Raw genomic sequence first — 16,252 nt, 5'->3', positions numbered from 1 at the left:
GCAATTCCTCAGGCAAACCAGAGGGGGGCCTACAGGCTATTAACATTTAGTATTGAGAACAAGTAATGTCCCTTTCATGCTAAGATATTGAATATTCGGATATCCCCGCACTGAACAGGTGGTAGTATATTTTTCTAGGATTCCTACTGTTTTATTGCTATTTTTCGATTTATCTCTTGGCATTTTTAATGTATAAATACAAAACGTTCCCATCAGTTTTATGATATACATTCATGACTGAACTGGAGAAACGACATATTTGAAGGGATGTAATAAATGCTGAATGGGTGAACAGAATAGAAATGGATGGAGAGGGACATGTTTATAATAACCGGGTGGTTAGATAATACATGAAAAGATGGATGCACATATGGGTAAATGACCAAAATAGTGAAAGTAATGATAGATGGAAAACAATTGTTTTATGGCTTGCACAGAAATGGATGGATAAAACAGATGGATGGATGAATGAAGGGAAAGGCAACGGAAATGGATGATTGGATGCAAAACAATCTGAAAGTGCATTAATTTTTATTCCATGCTTTTTCCGTTTTCAGTCCTTGAGACCCTTGCCCTAAAACAAACTTATTTGTTTTTAACATTCTGAAACTGCACAGGCATCCAGTTGCATAGATTTAAAAAAAAGTCAACTTTTTTTTCCTCTTTTTAGAAAAATAAGCAACATCAGCTTAACGCACAAGTTTTTCCACCTGAATACACAGAAAACGGTTTGCTCAGGGTCATTCAGCTCTAAGGCCAATTTAACTTCACACATACTGCTTCTTTTATACTCTTTCCCCCATCCCACACACACACACACACACACCCACACACATCTGCAAACCAGACTGCCCAACCTTCACATTCCTACTTTGGACAGTCTGGAATCCACTACTTTCAAATGCAAATATGACCTGACGTAGCGGGAAAAATAACCCCAAGAAAGTTTTTTTTTCCTTTTTACCCTTACACACTGAATCACAAACACACAAAAAAAAGACCCCACAAAACAACATTTATGTCATAAAACTATATTTATAAATAAAAAGACATTTTTTCCTTGTTAAAAGAGTAGTGTGAAAGGCATGGTAAGAAATTTTCCACTATACATCATCATGAGACTGAAAGTTCTCCGGTTAGCTGATAAAATGCAACATTGTAGTGTAAAAAGGACTCTTAATGTTCAATGCTGTTGTTAAGCTTCAAAATGAACCTAGTTGTGACCAACTATGTATACAATAAATCAAATGCAACATTACAGTAAAAACGACTGTAATCCTACATACAAAATTTCTCATTTCTTTCTATCCTTCTCTCTTATGCCAAGCAAATACTTTAAACATTTGAATCCAGGTTAAGGTTTAGTGTTCTTCAGATTTATTTCCTTGTTAGAGGTCAGAGTGGGGACTATAAGAACAGAGGAAAAGTGCTTCATCCTCCTTTTTTTTCCTGACAAGGATAGGAGAGAGAGGAGGGCTGAAGAGTTAGATAAGGAAAGCAGAGCAGAGGTGGGAATAGCAGCACAAATGAAAACCATCCATGTGAATTTGAGCCGAGTCATCTTCCCAGTTAAGTGTTTCCACCAAATCCCTCCCACTCCGGCTTTGTCCTTAAACAAACTTTTCCCCCCCTGAGAAAGACACTTTGGTTCCATCTTGAGCTTAGGGTGTTTCTTCACTGAAGAAAGTATGGACATTACTACTTGGGAGAAAAGCACAAGTGATGAAGACATTTTTTTTTTAATCAGCATGCAAAACTGGGTTGGTTTTATGCTTTTGGAAAAGTTATCAAGACTTTGAGTTACAGCTTTTGCGATCTCTCCTGCCTCCGTTGACATGTCATGATGTCCTCCTCACCCGAACGGAGAAGGAGGACATAGGAACATCCAACCTGCTACTTTATTACCAACTCCAACACATTGTCACATCACGTCAACAAAGAACTCTCCGGCGTTGCCCACCGCCATACGCAGGGACTGGCGAGAAGCGGTCAGCTCTGGAGGCACCGACGTCAGCTCTCTGCCTTGCGGAGCGCCAGGTGCAGCGGTGGACAGATGAGTGGGCTGGGGAGGCAGCCCGGGGGGGCCGTAGACGAGGCCGGGCCCGTAGACTATAGAGTGTGAGATGGCACTGCGGTGGCTGACAGAGCTACGGATGCTGCGCTCACTAGGGGGAGCTACTGAGCGCTCGCTAGGAGCTCTGTGGCTCCTGATCTCGGACTCGCTGCCACTGCCGCCGGATTTCCGACCCTCGTGCTTGCTGCAGTTAGAGCCGCTGCTTCCTGTAAAGAAAGAATTAGAAAAGTAGACAATTAAAGTATGAGTTCTGAAGTTGTTGTAATTATTTTGTGGAAACTCTTTAGACTGCTGAAGTTAATGTAGCCATTCAAACACTGAAAAAGCTCTGGTAAAGCTGTTTTAAAATAAAGTATTCTTCAATTCCATTAAAATTCATTGACAATAAGAATTTCAGAACATTTATTCAGTGGGGATGAAAAAATGTCTTGTTAGAAAAAACCCCCAAAAGATAATTATCAGAACTGACAAAACAATGAAGCCCTTTTAAATAAATATGTATCTATTTTAAGATAAGAGTTTATAAAAACTTGGATAAGGACTGGTTTATCATTCTATCACGCACAGTGAACAGCAGAGTAAGGAAAGTTAAAGAACTTCTTCAATGGCCACTGCAGCAAATAGTGGCATCTAAGTGACTTCCACAATGTCTACGTATTTTTACCCCACTGATAATAAACTTATCGTTCTCTTCAATGCTTTTTATTTTTATTTCAGTGGCTTTTTAATTGTTTCATAAGCATTAGCTTGAACATTATATTGTGTTTCTACTTTGTCATATATTAAAGTTTTATTTAAAAAAAAAATACACTCAAATAAAAAGTCAGATACATTTTTCCTCTGTGCCAGATTGTAGTCCTCTAATAACAATAATATAAGTTTTTAACATATGTATATATTTTTCAAACTTTCCAACAAGTTTGTCTGATATCGCTGCATTGATTAAAATTTAACTCAATGCAACACAACATTCACAAAACAAATGCTGACAGCAAATAAGTAGCCTTTTAAAACGTCATAAAAACACACTCGGGCTGTTTAAGGTTTGCTTCATGTTGCACATTTTAAATCACGAAGCACACACAACCCCTGCCCCCAAAAAACAAACAACACAACTAACATGTTGTCTCCGTGGGTCCAGCTGTTGTTAGTCAGGAAATATCTGAAAATCGCAAGCAGACGCCTCATAAAACCACAAAGCCTGCTTTTCCTCCCCCAGACGTTAAATAAACAAAATTCCTGGACATAAATATGGCCAGTTTTTTTGTTATTTTTAATAGGTTTCCCTCATTTCTCACTAAGCTCAGTTGTGTCTCGTAAAGCCAATCGAAACCAGCAATCAAACCTATAAATGTATTCATAGCATGACTACAAAAACTATTTGACTTATGTCAGTGGAGCAGGAAGACAACAGGAAACTAGTTCTCAGAATTGAAATTAGCCAGCTCTGTGTTAGACACAGCAGGAGTTAGATGTCTAAAACGTAAAAAAAAAAGAAAAGAAAAACGTTAAATATTTTCAATATATTATATAATTATATATTATATTTAATATATATATTAAATTTCACATCAGATTGTCAAAGGAGTAAGAATAAGCCAAACAGCTTCTCCACCCTGGAAGAATAGGTGGAGGACTAGCTAAGCTAGCAGGATGTTTACGTACCAGCGGTCTGTAACCTACAGCCCCAGAGCCAAAAGTGACTCTTTAATGTTAACCTCCTCTCAGAGGAAATATGTTTTTGTGAAACTTGTTGGTCTTTTTTTTTGGTCTGTCTGTGTGTGCAACGTTGGAGATGTTTAGATTGTATAAGTACAATCTAAAACGTCTAACAGTAGATGAAAAAAAATAAGTTGTTTTGTTTTAAAGGGTTTAGCTAAACTGAGGCCAAAAAGGGCTCTGATGATTTTAAACATTGCTGATCTACTCTACAGACTAATTTGGAAATAGTTGTAACAAGGTACATACTGGTCTATGATATGAATGTAAGCTTACATCTGTTTTTAATGCTGAACTGTACACAAACTGGCTGTGTGATTTGTGTGCTGATGCGAACCAGCAGGGTTTTTAAAACTCAACTCACCACTGTGCTGGCTCCCAGCGCTCCCAGCTGCCGGCCCCCCGTGGAAAGGCTGCGGCAGATCGTAAGGATGCGGAATGGGAAACTGATAAGGTAGAGGCATTGGCCAGGGAGCAGCACCTGGGTGGGGCAGAGGAGGGACTGTGTCCTGGTCCGAAGCGCCTCCGCTGGAACCGTCTTGGTCATGTAGTGAGAGGTGGGCCATATCTAAAGAAAGAAAAAACCAACAATTTGATTTAAACTTCCACTGTGCGTGCTGTGAGTCTTTCTCTCCGTCGCCATATATAACATGTTGCTTTGTAGATGTTGGTGAGTTAGCACTTGTCTCTCTTGTTTAAGCAAATATTACAACACACACACACACAAAAAGAGTTGCATCCGCTTACTGCCACAAAGGTCCCCGAAGACATAGTAGCACTGTTCGGAAAAGGTTATCTTATTAACAGTGTGCCGTATGTAGCCGGCTTTCAGCAGGTTGCTGGCGTACTTCCGCGCTTCCCGACGATCCGAGAACCCTTCCACATGATGGAAGAGCCAGTCCACTACATCAGACCCTGAGATGGAGAAGGCCAAACACATCTTAGAAAACACAAAGCTCACATTTCTAATGAACCTAGTCTTCACTGACTAGGTCACACAACGTTCTTTGCATGCCCACATTAGATTGTTGTGAAATCTCATAAGATATCAAGCAAATATGCAAACAGTATTTAGGCACTACAGACTAAGCAGAGACAATCTAAAAACAGAATTCATGGTTTTCAGGCATTTCCTCAAAAAAAAATCTGCAATGTGTGGTGTGCATTTGAGCCAATATTTTGTAGAATCATAACTATGCTCTGAATCGTTCCATTGTAGCTGTGGCTGCAGTTTCAAGATCATTGTGGTGCTGGAAGGTGGAACTCCACCACAGCCTCATAGCTGCAGCCTCCAAAAAAAATTGTTTGGATCCAGAGTTAACCTGAAACGACTCATCCACCTTCCCATCAACTCTGAACAACTTTCTCTTTACATGCCCTTGATGAAAATAAGAAGTCCCACTGAAGTTTTCTAACACACCTTTCCTTTCACTTCACAATTATGTCCTCCGTTGTGCTGGTCTATCACACAAGTTTGTGACAAAATACACTGAATTTTGTGTCTGAAACATGATTACATGTAGAGAAATTCAAGAGGTATGTATGAATACTTTTGTGAGGCGCTGTATGTAAACTGACTCTCAACCATGTCCCCCTTCTCTGATAAACATACCAATAAAGGCGTTGGCGATTGTTATCTTCAGCCACATCCTGTCCCGCACCTCCAGACCTGACTCTGGACAGGCCATAGCCTTAGCAACCGTTGCCATGTCGCTATGGATCGAGAGATGAAAGTCATCAAATCCTGTGGAACATAAGACAACAAATCTTAGTAGTTTGCAGGACAGGAATATCAGCCAATATCATGTAAGAAACTGAGCTACATTGTTGTTGTTTTTCCCCCACAGTGATTCCAGAACCACTCGATTGTGTTACTGGGACAAATGCAAAAAATGTTTTGGAATTTGCCTTAAATAATGTCTGGTTTCCTGTAGTCTGAACTGAAATGGGATTGCTGGGCTGTTTTCATTGTGATTTTAAAACTAGCTTTAGCCAAACAAACAGCTTAGCAGCTGCAAAACAACCTGGTTGTAGAAAATGTATTCCTTTATCATTAAACTCGGGGCTCGCCACATTCCAAGATTAAATATTTTGATAAAGAATTGGGGGGAAAAGTCTGTAGCTAACTAAATCCACCCTTAAATGTAAAACCATCTGCAATAATACACATAAAACTAGCTATGCTAAAGATGCCATAAATGCTTTTAACTGCAATATTTTTCTTTCTATTAAACTTCTTTGTTTCTGCATTTGAAATGAAGCCAGCATTCTAAAGCAATGATAGGTTTTTTATGACTTTTTGTAACTGTATGACACACATGTTTCATCTTAGAGCAAAAAACTACAGAAATGCAAATCAAATCAAAAGTCAGTTGAAAACTTCGCAGAAAGAGGATACATGTCTCTCCTAGAAATGAAGCCAAAACTTCTCGTTTCCAACGATTACAGGGAAGATTAAAACTTGTGAGTTATAGCTCAGTTTGGGGGAGAGTTATTGAACAGATGGAAGCTGTGGGGCTGAAAACTGGGACGGAGAGCTGTCCCAGGAATGCAGTATAAGGGCGAGGCCACGCTTCGAGTCTTAGCAACATGTTAGTGAGAGATAATGTTACTGCATTATTAAAATGGAGTAACATCATCTCAGACCTGCTAAATAATCAAGCTATAATATTTAAAACAAACTTGAAGCACAGCTTTCACATGATAGCAGACTACGTGGAGCCTAAATGAAAGTGACGACAGTTGGATTTAAATGCCGCAATAACAAGCCACAGCAGGCAGCGGTGGAGGGTCATATGACTCACTTTCTGTCTCGGGAATGGAGCTGCTGATGGAGGAGCTGGTGGAGGTGACGGTGCTCATGGAAGGGCTCATGCCATACGGAGGGTAAACCCCGGTCATGGCGGCTGTGTGGGACACCCATGCAGCTGGGTCAATGGGCCGGATGGGCTCACCTGTTGAATGTGAGGAGGAAAGTGGTTGAAAGTGGTTCGCCTTAATGTCAAAACAGGTGAGTTATGTTGCTTTCATTTGCAGAAATCTAATTTGTTTTCCAAAGACATTTAATTGCCAAGTAATTAGATTAAACTAGACCTGCACGCTCAATTCATTTGAAATAAAATAGCTAATGCATAAAATCGCGGTATTATTACTGTTAAAAATCGACATTCATTAACCCAAATTCCCCTCCCTCATCGCCATGTTGTCCATCACCACAATGTCTCCCACAATTCATTTGCGTTTTAGCAGCTCAGCCATCTATATGCATATCTAGACCTTTCAACAAGCCAAACGCATTACTAGATTTCAAATGGTGCTGAAATATAACAGCCTATTAAATATCGCAGGCGTGCAGTTCTTTACAATCCCAACATTGCAAACAGCTACATTTTGATGACAACTGTGATTCAACATGTCCTGCCAATTTAACACAATTCCAGTTGTTAAAAAACGTAACTCTTACACCCTCTCCATCTATTTTCCAACCTGTCTAAAAAGAATAATAAAAGAAGAAACGACCACTCACTCCTGGGGAGGGCAAAACAGCTTCGAGGGTTCGGGTCCCAGCACTTTGCAACAGTCAGAGTAATGGGGCTGTTCGAAACACAGATCATTACCACTAAATATAACCATTAGAAAATTATTTCCAACTCCTGTTTTATGGGGATAATTATGTGGAGCGTAGTAATGACGGCAACTAACCCTGGTTTGTGCACGATATCCCTCAGCACCCGGACTGCGTCGTCGTTGCTCATATTCTCAAAGTTTATGTCATTCACCTACACAGGGAACAAAGGTCAGAAAATTAAACAGAGTCAGGCTGTCTGAGTCAGTACACTAAATTAATTCCCACACAACAGTTCCTCAGTTGTGCCAGTAAATCCCACTGTGCATAGCCATTATTTGGACTTGGTGTACGTCTCAAAAGGGCAACTACAGTATATAAGAGGTTGGGAAAGAATTTTTTTCCCCCCCGTAAACATAGTTTACAAGATATTAAGGGCTTGCTTAAAAAACTAAAGGTCAGGAAAAATATTAAAAACAATTGTACTTCAATTTGAAGGATTCAGGTATGGAATAATTATAAGGAGTTTAATGTGTGTTTTTCACTGTTTAAATAAAAACAAGACAACAAAAAATAATTTACTAAACAAATACAGTAAGGTTTGATTATGGTTATTTTCTTTTATGAGTTTGTTAACAGTGACTCTGCTGTTTTGATTTCGATTATGCTGTATGTGTACAAAAAAGCAAAGGTAAAATAATCCAACACTTTAGTTCTTGGTATTGATAGTAATTTAAGTTTATCTAGGTCTGTACTGTTTCTTTCTTTTTGCTCTTTTTCTTTTTTTAGAATTGTGTGTTGTTTTCTTTGACTAATGCATGTAGATGTTACAAATGATTAAAACAAATAAATAAAAGGTACAGATAACAAATAAAGCATAGCCAGTTAAAAATGATTGGATTCGGAGGAAATACCCTGAGAAAAATTGTGATTTCAAACTAGATGCAACTGGTACTGTTAAATGCATACATGCATCTGATGCAAGAAAGCTCTTCTCTATTCAATATGTAAAGTATGCCACCAAAACCTTCAGGAAATCCATTTATCTTTTAATTTCTTGTACATATTCACACCTGCAAGAGCATGTCCCCTGGCTCTATCCGTCCATCTGCAGCCACAGCTCCTCCCTTCATGATAGAACCGATGTAGATCCCTCCGTCTCCCCTCTCATTACTCTGACCCACAATACTGATGCCCAAGAAGTTGTACTTCTCTGTGAAGGAAGGGAGAGAGGCAAAGTTTAAAAAGTGAAAAAAGATAGTTTGTGGTAACAGCCAAGTCTAACATGAACTTGTGACTTACCCATGTTAAGAGTTACGGTGATAATGTTCAGAGACATGGTGGAATCTGTGATGCTGCTGAATGATGAAGACTGCAAAGAGCGTTTAAGAAAATGAATGAATAGCCAGGGCGGGTGGGGGAATCAAAACAAAAAAGAAACATTTAAATCTGGAGGGAACTTTCATCAAAACATCTGTAGTTGAATTGCTGTGGTTTACTCAAAGGTCTGTGCTGTCTCACCCTGTCTATATTGGAGGCCTTTGGTTTCCGTCGGCGACGGCGATGTCGTCTCATTAATCTAGATGAGCTCTGCTCAGTGGAGCTACTAAACCTAAAAAGGCAATGATTTTTTATTTATTTATTTTTTTAGAATTTTACATACAGCATACAAACTACAACTCTATAATACATTAAATGTAATTAACACATTACAAACTTAGTCATAAATAAGTCATTATGTTTTTATGAGCAGCATTTAAACACCGGTACGGAAGCTGCCGAGTCAAAATTTACATTTTAGTAATAATGGTGGCGCTAAAAGCCAAAACAAAGAAAAAACATGTTTTTCTTACATTTACTTGTATCATAGAACTTTGTATCTGAAGTGGAAACTGTCAATGCTTCACAAAAACTTTATAACAAAAACTGATCGATTTAATGTGTTGTGAATAACAAAAGACAGTTACAATTTTACTTCACTCTGACATAAACAATTAACTATACGTCCTAAAATTCTCAGGAAAGCAGTCTAGAACCTCTGACCTGCTGGTTGCGTCATCGTCCTCTGAATCGAAGCAGGAAGTAGACTCCAGCTCGCTGCTCATGAAGGATGAACAGCTGTCGTAGTCGGCTGCTCCGCGTCCCATCGTTCGTGATGAATACCCGTTCTGCCTCCCACCTGCAGCAGCACAGCAGTTTAATTAAACGTAAAAACTGAGCAGTTTCACTCCAGAAAACAAACAAAAAAACCCCCATAAAATAAAAAATCTCTAAATGGATATTAAAGTTCCATGAAGTTGTTCTTTATCAAATATCTACTTCGAGTTAAATTAAATTTAAAGCTTTTTGTTATGTCAAACTTTTTTTTTTCATCCTCATCTTAATAGACATAATCTACCTTATATAACACTGAAGCACAATAAGACAAACAAAAAAAACTAATTAATTGAATCACTTTTCATTGTAACAAGGTAACTGTACATATATGTACGTCCAAATGACTGATACAGAATTTTGTAAATCCAACAAACTGTGAACAATGCATTAAGAGCTCAGCAGGCGGCAGGACTTTCTGACCATGGTCGTTTGTGTGTTTCCGTCTCGGCCTCTCCCTGTCTCTGTCTCTCCTTTGCGACACAATGGAGCCGGTTTCTGTGTCATTGTCCAAGCTGTCCCGCCCGCTAGCTGCTTTCCCACTGAAGACGAAGCGAAAGCAAGAGAGAGAGACTCAGACACAGAGCGACTCCTGGTCATTATCAGAGCAGCTGGGTCATTAAAATAAATGTTTACAACTAATCTCTCTTGGTCGAAATCATCTGTATGGAGAAAGGCTGTTTTGCAGAAATGACAAGAACTTTGGTTCCTTTTGTGAGCATTGCATTTGTTTGACCATCATGCCAGCATGGAATATTTTAGAATCATATTACAGCATTGACGGGTTTCTTGAAGAGATCTCCTTTCTTAATAAGTAAACTGTAAAGAATATGAAAAAAAACCAAACATACAAAACTGCTACATTTTATACTCCTACACAAACCCAAGGACAAAAAGATTAAATGTTCTTTCTTCAGAGATTAGGAAACAAAAGCCTGTCTAGTTTTCTTAACCACGGCACAGGAAAAACAACAAAACAATAAAAATTGAAAAAAAATTAAAAATAAACCAGACAAAACCGATCTGTCATTAAATATGCTCACTGGTAGGAAGGTGGTCTCGAGTCTCCGATTCCCCCGGTTCTCTCCAAAGGGGGCGTCTGCTCTAAACTGTCGGCCACCGAGCCGCCGTCCGTGTGAGCTCCATCTCCTGACACCAACTATCCACAAACAGAGTAAAATCAGTCAGAGAGTGAGGAAAGACTGCTGAGTACTAGCGTCCAACAAAGCAGTGTGTTAAAGCTACTAGACACGTTTCTGTAAGATTGTTCAAACTCATCTTGAGTCGTTTGTCACATGCAAGACAATATGTCTTGCACGATGGATTTTTTAAAATACATTTACATTTTTTTTGGTAAAGCATTTTCTAATAAAAACCTACCTTCCCGAAAACAAGCATTCACATGCCTCAGATGACATCACTTTAAGGCAAAAGGCAACTGATCAGACTTCTTGAGCACACCCATTTGGATTTTCTCCCCTTTGTTTGCATTATTTAACCTTTTTTTTTCATTCAAAGCCTCTGAAATTATGACATCTAAGAAAAAGATTGAACCTCACAAGGTGAAAAGTAAAGTTCCAGATGAAGACTGTTCAGTTCAAGAAATAGCTGCTTAATATATAAAATCCTACAATGTAATTTCACTATATGCAGCATCATCAATGCAGAGGACCGCTTGAATCCAATAATCAGGAGACCATTATAAACAAAGTGCAACACATTCAAAATATGCTTGCTATTAGAGTATCTGGCCAATTGTATGGACTTTTTATTCCCACTAGTGATCTGGATATTAGTGACCAGGATACTACAAAATACTGATATTATATCAGCAGTTGTAACATCTTGAAATGGGGAAAAAAGTAGTGGGAATTTTTTTCACAAAGAAATTTGTTTCTAGAATCGTGCAGCCTAAGTTTAGAACCAGTAGATTAAAAACATTTAACGTGTAAGAACACGACACGTTTAAGGAAAATTAAGCAACAGTAAATTTTCTTTGACCTCAATTTGCACTGAAAGGAAAAACTCAGAGGAAAACCAGGTGCTGCAGCTTAATAGAGGTAACAGTTTTGAATCCAGCAGAAAATCACACATTAGTCCCACCTACGAAAAGCACATGTCCTTAACCTTTATCTAATTTATTACCAAGTAAAAAAAAAAGCGCACTGAAGTACTTATTATTTGACGCAATTATAGATTGAAAATAATGGAGGTTCTTAGTTTTGATAGATTTAATGAAAATACTTTTTAAAACAGGTTTTTCAGTATTTGACCTTCCAATCCCTGATCAGAGCTGATTAGAAGATCTGATTTTGATCTCTGGGCGACTGATTGATGAATTACTAAATAGGTTTATGAAGAGGAAATTGATCATCCAAAATGAGACTAACACTTTAACACTTATGTCAAAATATGGTGTTTACTATCGCCGGTTCATTGGCTTGCTTCTTGTGATCTCATCAACACATCTGTGCACAAAGCCAAATTCACACATTAAAAAAACTCATTTTGTAAGTTTTATGTAACTTTTTTCATTGCATACATTTTTGGGTAAAAAAAACCAAAACAAACTGAATGGTGTTTTTAACACCATGTAAGAGGCTGAGTTTTATTTTTCAACAAAAGAACTAAATGGAAAGACTTCCAAAATATTTTTATGACAAGTTTAATTACTCAGCTGACAGTAAAGCACGGCATTATTCTGTTTGTCGAGCAGCGCAGGGATCTGCTGCCAGACGCCCAGGGGACAATCGATCAGATGACTGAAACAACAGATGAGCGCCGCAGACAAACAAATGGATGTAGCAGAAATAACTGCGTCCGTTTGTGGAAAATTTCAACAGCCCTGCAGAGATAAGCGTCGTCGTGCACGTGCCGGCGGAGGATGTGGTTTACTTATTTTTTTTAAATCCAGCCACACAATCTCTAAACACACTAATGAAAATTACCACAACAAAGGAGAACTAAATAGACAGCAGCAACTCTGTGTTGATGAATCTTGGAGAAAAAAAAATAAGTAAATGAAAGCTATAATTATAACCACATGGTGGGGTATTAACAAGAGGCATCAACCTCTTCCATCCAGACACAGAACAGTTTTCCTCTTTAAGTTTACTCTCTCCTCCCTGGGAGATTCAATCTTCTCGTTAGATGAAGTGAAGTGAGAGGCTTTGTCATTGGGCATTTTCCTGCTATCCTGTGATTTCACTTGCTTTTAATTTCATTTGGGCAAACAGGAAGGGAGGCTATGAACCAGCACCAGATGTACTTCTTGACACAGGAGAGTTACTGGTGTTAACTCTAAGGGAGATTAATACTAAACAATGATCTATGTGTTGATTAGTTTGTCCAGTGACTTTGAAGGAAATGTTTGAAAGCTGCTGAGCCTTATTTGTTCATCAACGAGCTGAAAAGTAAAAACTGTTGGGGACAAAAAAGAAGAGTCCATGTGTTCATTCGAGGATCATTATCTGATAATAACATTACTGCACAGATGCTTAAGGCCACACCCTGGAGATGATGTATGGTCATGGTTGGTGCACAACAGATGGTAATTACTGATGCACTTCAATGATACTCAATTACAACTCAAGCACGGTGAAGAAACACACACACAAAGCAAACAAAACATACTGCAGGACTCATTCGGAGCTTACCCATGACACCACTCTTCCATTAAAGCAGGGCAGCCTAGCGTTGTCGTCAGAAATCTCCTCCTTTACCACTCTGCAAAGAGAGAGAGGCTTTTTTCAGTCAAATGTTACCACAGGGGTGCCCAAAGTCGATCCTCGAGGGCCGGCATCCTGCGTGTTTAACGCACCTGGATCCAATGATGGCTCATTAGGAGGCCTAAGAAGAACATTGACATGCTGAAAAGGTTGTTACTACCACCAGGGAGAGAACTAAAACATGCAGGATACCAGCCCTCAAGGACTGACTTTGGGCACCCCTGTGTTACCAATGGGAAAACAAAGAGTGAGTAAACATGAGGGCGCATTTTGAAGCAATCAATCTGCCATAACAAACACAGAAGCAACTTTTGCTTTTTTTTTTTCTTTTAAATTGTTGTTCAAAGTACAAGACCTCAGGCAACAAGAGTTAAACAAAGAAATATTTTCTTAAAGTTACAAGTTTGGAAACTGCTAAAAGGTGGCTATAACAGCAGAGAGCCCAGCTAATTCACAAGTAACACCAGCTTGTTAGGCTCATATAACACTATAAACAGGCATATAAACAGATAGGAAAAACTGATGTTTATGCAATGACAGCTTGAAAACTACAACTTCACTGAAAGGGTGTTTATTCTATATTAGTGAACAGGATCTATACATCTGCATCAAAATTAAAGTAAATCTCATAAGAGATTATTGTGGTTATGAACAATGGTAAATTATTTTAGGACTAGTATGAAAAGTTGCTGCTCGTTTTCAAAGAGAAGCAACCAAACCATTTTTATGCATCTTTGTTTAAATTTTTTGGTAAAACAGAATCCAATATTTCATAAGACATGGGGTTCATAAACTGCTTAGTAAGTTTTCAACTTGAGTAAAAATTGTTCTCATTCTGAATGTTACAAAACATGACTGAAAGTCTATCTAATAACTGAGCTGAAACCACTCTTCATAAAATACCTTTTGCTTCTGCTTCAAACTGTACATTTTTATTGTTCAGGATCTTCCATTGTGTATTTTATGCACACCAGATATATGCAATTTGGTATATCATTGATATATTTAAACCAAATCTTTTTCTTTTTTTGCAAAATGAACTAAATACTATGACTCCCAGATAAAAATAAAATTAAATGATACAGTTACTCACATTCTACAGCAATAATGTGTTCTTACAGATGGCCATATAAAGCAAAACTTAGACCTTAACAACGCTTTGCCACACAAGAATAAATTTGGCAGAAATTCAATATTCCAAAAACTGTCAAAGCTATATATTCAAGGAAAAATATCAAAGCTTAATGAAATTTCCTTGAGAAAGTAAGGGCATAAAAACTACACGAGCATGTCATTAAATAGTTACAGTTCAGAGATGAGGTTTAGGTGGCTTTTTTCTGATTATATAATAAACAGGAATGAGTATTTCCCTCTTGCAATTTATTTTACAAGTTTTTGCCCCACCCTAGTGGGAGTTTATTCAGGGGCAACATTGGAAAACTGGCGACAGTGTTGCCAAAAATGTTACATACAGTCTTTCTAATTCCTAGAATCTAGACAGACTCTGTCTAAAGGAGGATAAATTGCCCACTTTTCCCTGCTGTGTTATAACACAAAAGAGCATGCTCATAAAGCTGCCAGAGTGATGGAGAGGACATTCCTGTGTCCAACTCTGCATTCCTCTGGCTAATAGACAACAACAGCAGCAGGGGCCTGCAGGTCTCACCGACTCAAACTGGCTCTGGGCATTTTTGACACTAGCAAGTTAGCATATATGCTTTCAATGCATGGACCTGCATCTGACAGTACTAAAGTCAGAACAAGAATCCACCACTCAGGTCAGTGACCATAATTTCGGTTTTTGTCGATTTAAATATTTAAAAGTCATTCCAATATCTTTTTTTTCTGATTCGGGGAGACTGCATCACCAAACTTGGTCAAGCAAATTCGAGACAAGCAATGTAAACAAACGCGGTCTGGACGCAGAGCAGATCCGCTGTGGAAGCTAGCAGCTAACAAAGAGACGGCAGAGCACCAACAACCTGGCAATGTAAAAGAAAAACGAGGAGGACACAACTGGATCAGGAGGTGAATTAGTTAACAACAGCCTATTTCAGCAGCGTAGTCATTAAGACAACATGGGGTCGTTATCCTAACCCCACGGTACACACACAATGATAATAACCCCCCTTAGTTACCCGAAGTCATCGTCCATAGATTTGAAGAAGAACTTGTAGTTTGGCTTCTTCAGGACATTTTTGAAGTCCGCTAGCGTGACTTTGTCCGCAGGCACGGGAAGCTTCACAAGGTACGGTGTCTCCTGGTCGTCGAGGTGGTAGATGATTTTGGTTTCCCCCATCCCGGACTGTGGCTGTGGCAGCAAGGCAGGCTGGGTGCATCAAGCCGAGGGCCTGGCAGGCTCCCTCTCGGGCCCCGACTCCCCGTTGCGTTGGCGGCGGCGGCTGGGGCCGCGGTTCTCCGGTGTATTTCTGGTTCGTCAACTCGCCGCTTTTAGTCCTGGTTCGGTTTTTTCCCCCCCAGTGGCAGCTCAACAAAACGACTAAGCACTGGAAAGAAAGGGGGAAAAACTTGCTCCTCCACAAAGCGTCCCAACACCGACCCAAAAACCGAACAACGATTGGTTCAGGTTCAGTTAAATCCCTGATATGTTGCAGAAAGGTTTGGGGGAGATGTGGAAAATCAGCTATGAAACTGAAGCAAAAATAAAGATTCTCAAAAAGGGTGGCTTTCCCTTCTTCGTAACTGTCGAGCTCGGTACTTTGTTGCACATGAAAGAGTAAAAAAAAAAAAAAAGAAAAGAAATTCGTTGAAGCTTGTCTTAGAGGGGCGCCATCTACAGGTCAGGAGGAAAGCTGCAACAGAGTGGTCTGACTAAAGATGGGTGAGTGTGAGGAGCCTAAAGCATTAAAAAATAAAGTGGGTTTTGAAAGACTTTAAAAGTTGATACTATAATAAATCATTTTTACCTTTTCCTACTCTTAATGAGACGTTCCCTATTCAATTAAACTAAAAAAACAAACAATTTTGTTGGGGATAGAGGGAGGAGGAATA

At 39.0% G+C, this 16,252-nt stretch overlaps 1 protein-coding gene across 1 annotated transcript; it reads right to left on the bottom strand.

The window, feature by feature from the left end:
* Positions 1-1,015: 1,015 nt before the first annotated feature.
* Positions 1,016-15,993, bottom strand: LOC102233479 (segment polarity protein dishevelled homolog DVL-3-like). Its single transcript, XM_005797142.2, has 15 exons — positions 15,379-15,993; positions 13,169-13,238; positions 10,556-10,671; positions 9,936-10,054; positions 9,402-9,537; positions 8,880-8,970; positions 8,661-8,730; positions 8,432-8,571; positions 7,496-7,572; positions 7,320-7,387; positions 6,598-6,747; positions 5,406-5,537; positions 4,541-4,708; positions 4,158-4,361; positions 1,016-2,280 (listed from the first exon to the last, which is right to left on the bottom strand). Exons 1-15 carry the CDS (start codon positions 15,537-15,539, stop codon positions 1,922-1,924), a joined length of 2,061 nt encoding a protein of 686 aa, XP_005797199.1. The 5' UTR covers positions 15,540-15,993; the 3' UTR covers positions 1,016-1,921.
* Between the last annotated feature and the right edge of the window lie 259 nt (positions 15,994-16,252).

Source organism: Xiphophorus maculatus, chromosome 6, assembly GCF_002775205.1.
Source record: "Xiphophorus maculatus strain JP 163 A chromosome 6, X_maculatus-5.0-male, whole genome shotgun sequence".
NCBI classification, from domain to species: domain Eukaryota; kingdom Metazoa; phylum Chordata; class Actinopteri; order Cyprinodontiformes; family Poeciliidae; genus Xiphophorus; species Xiphophorus maculatus.
This window is presented reverse-complemented; position numbering and strand designations above follow the sequence as displayed.

Excerpts from the sequence above, each read along its gene's own strand:
- LOC102233479 (XM_005797142.2), bottom strand. The coding sequence starts at position 15,539 with ATGGGGGAAACCAAAATCATCTACCACCTCGACGACCAGGAGACACCG. Across the intron at positions 10,055-10,555 it reads TCGAGACCACCTTCCTACCA|TGGGAAAGCAGCTAGCGGGC; the intron begins GTGAGCATATTT and ends CTTCGTCTTCAG. Across the intron at positions 8,572-8,660 it reads CACCGTAACTCTTAACATGG|AGAAGTACAACTTCTTGGGC; the intron begins GTAAGTCACAAG and ends CTTCCTTCACAG.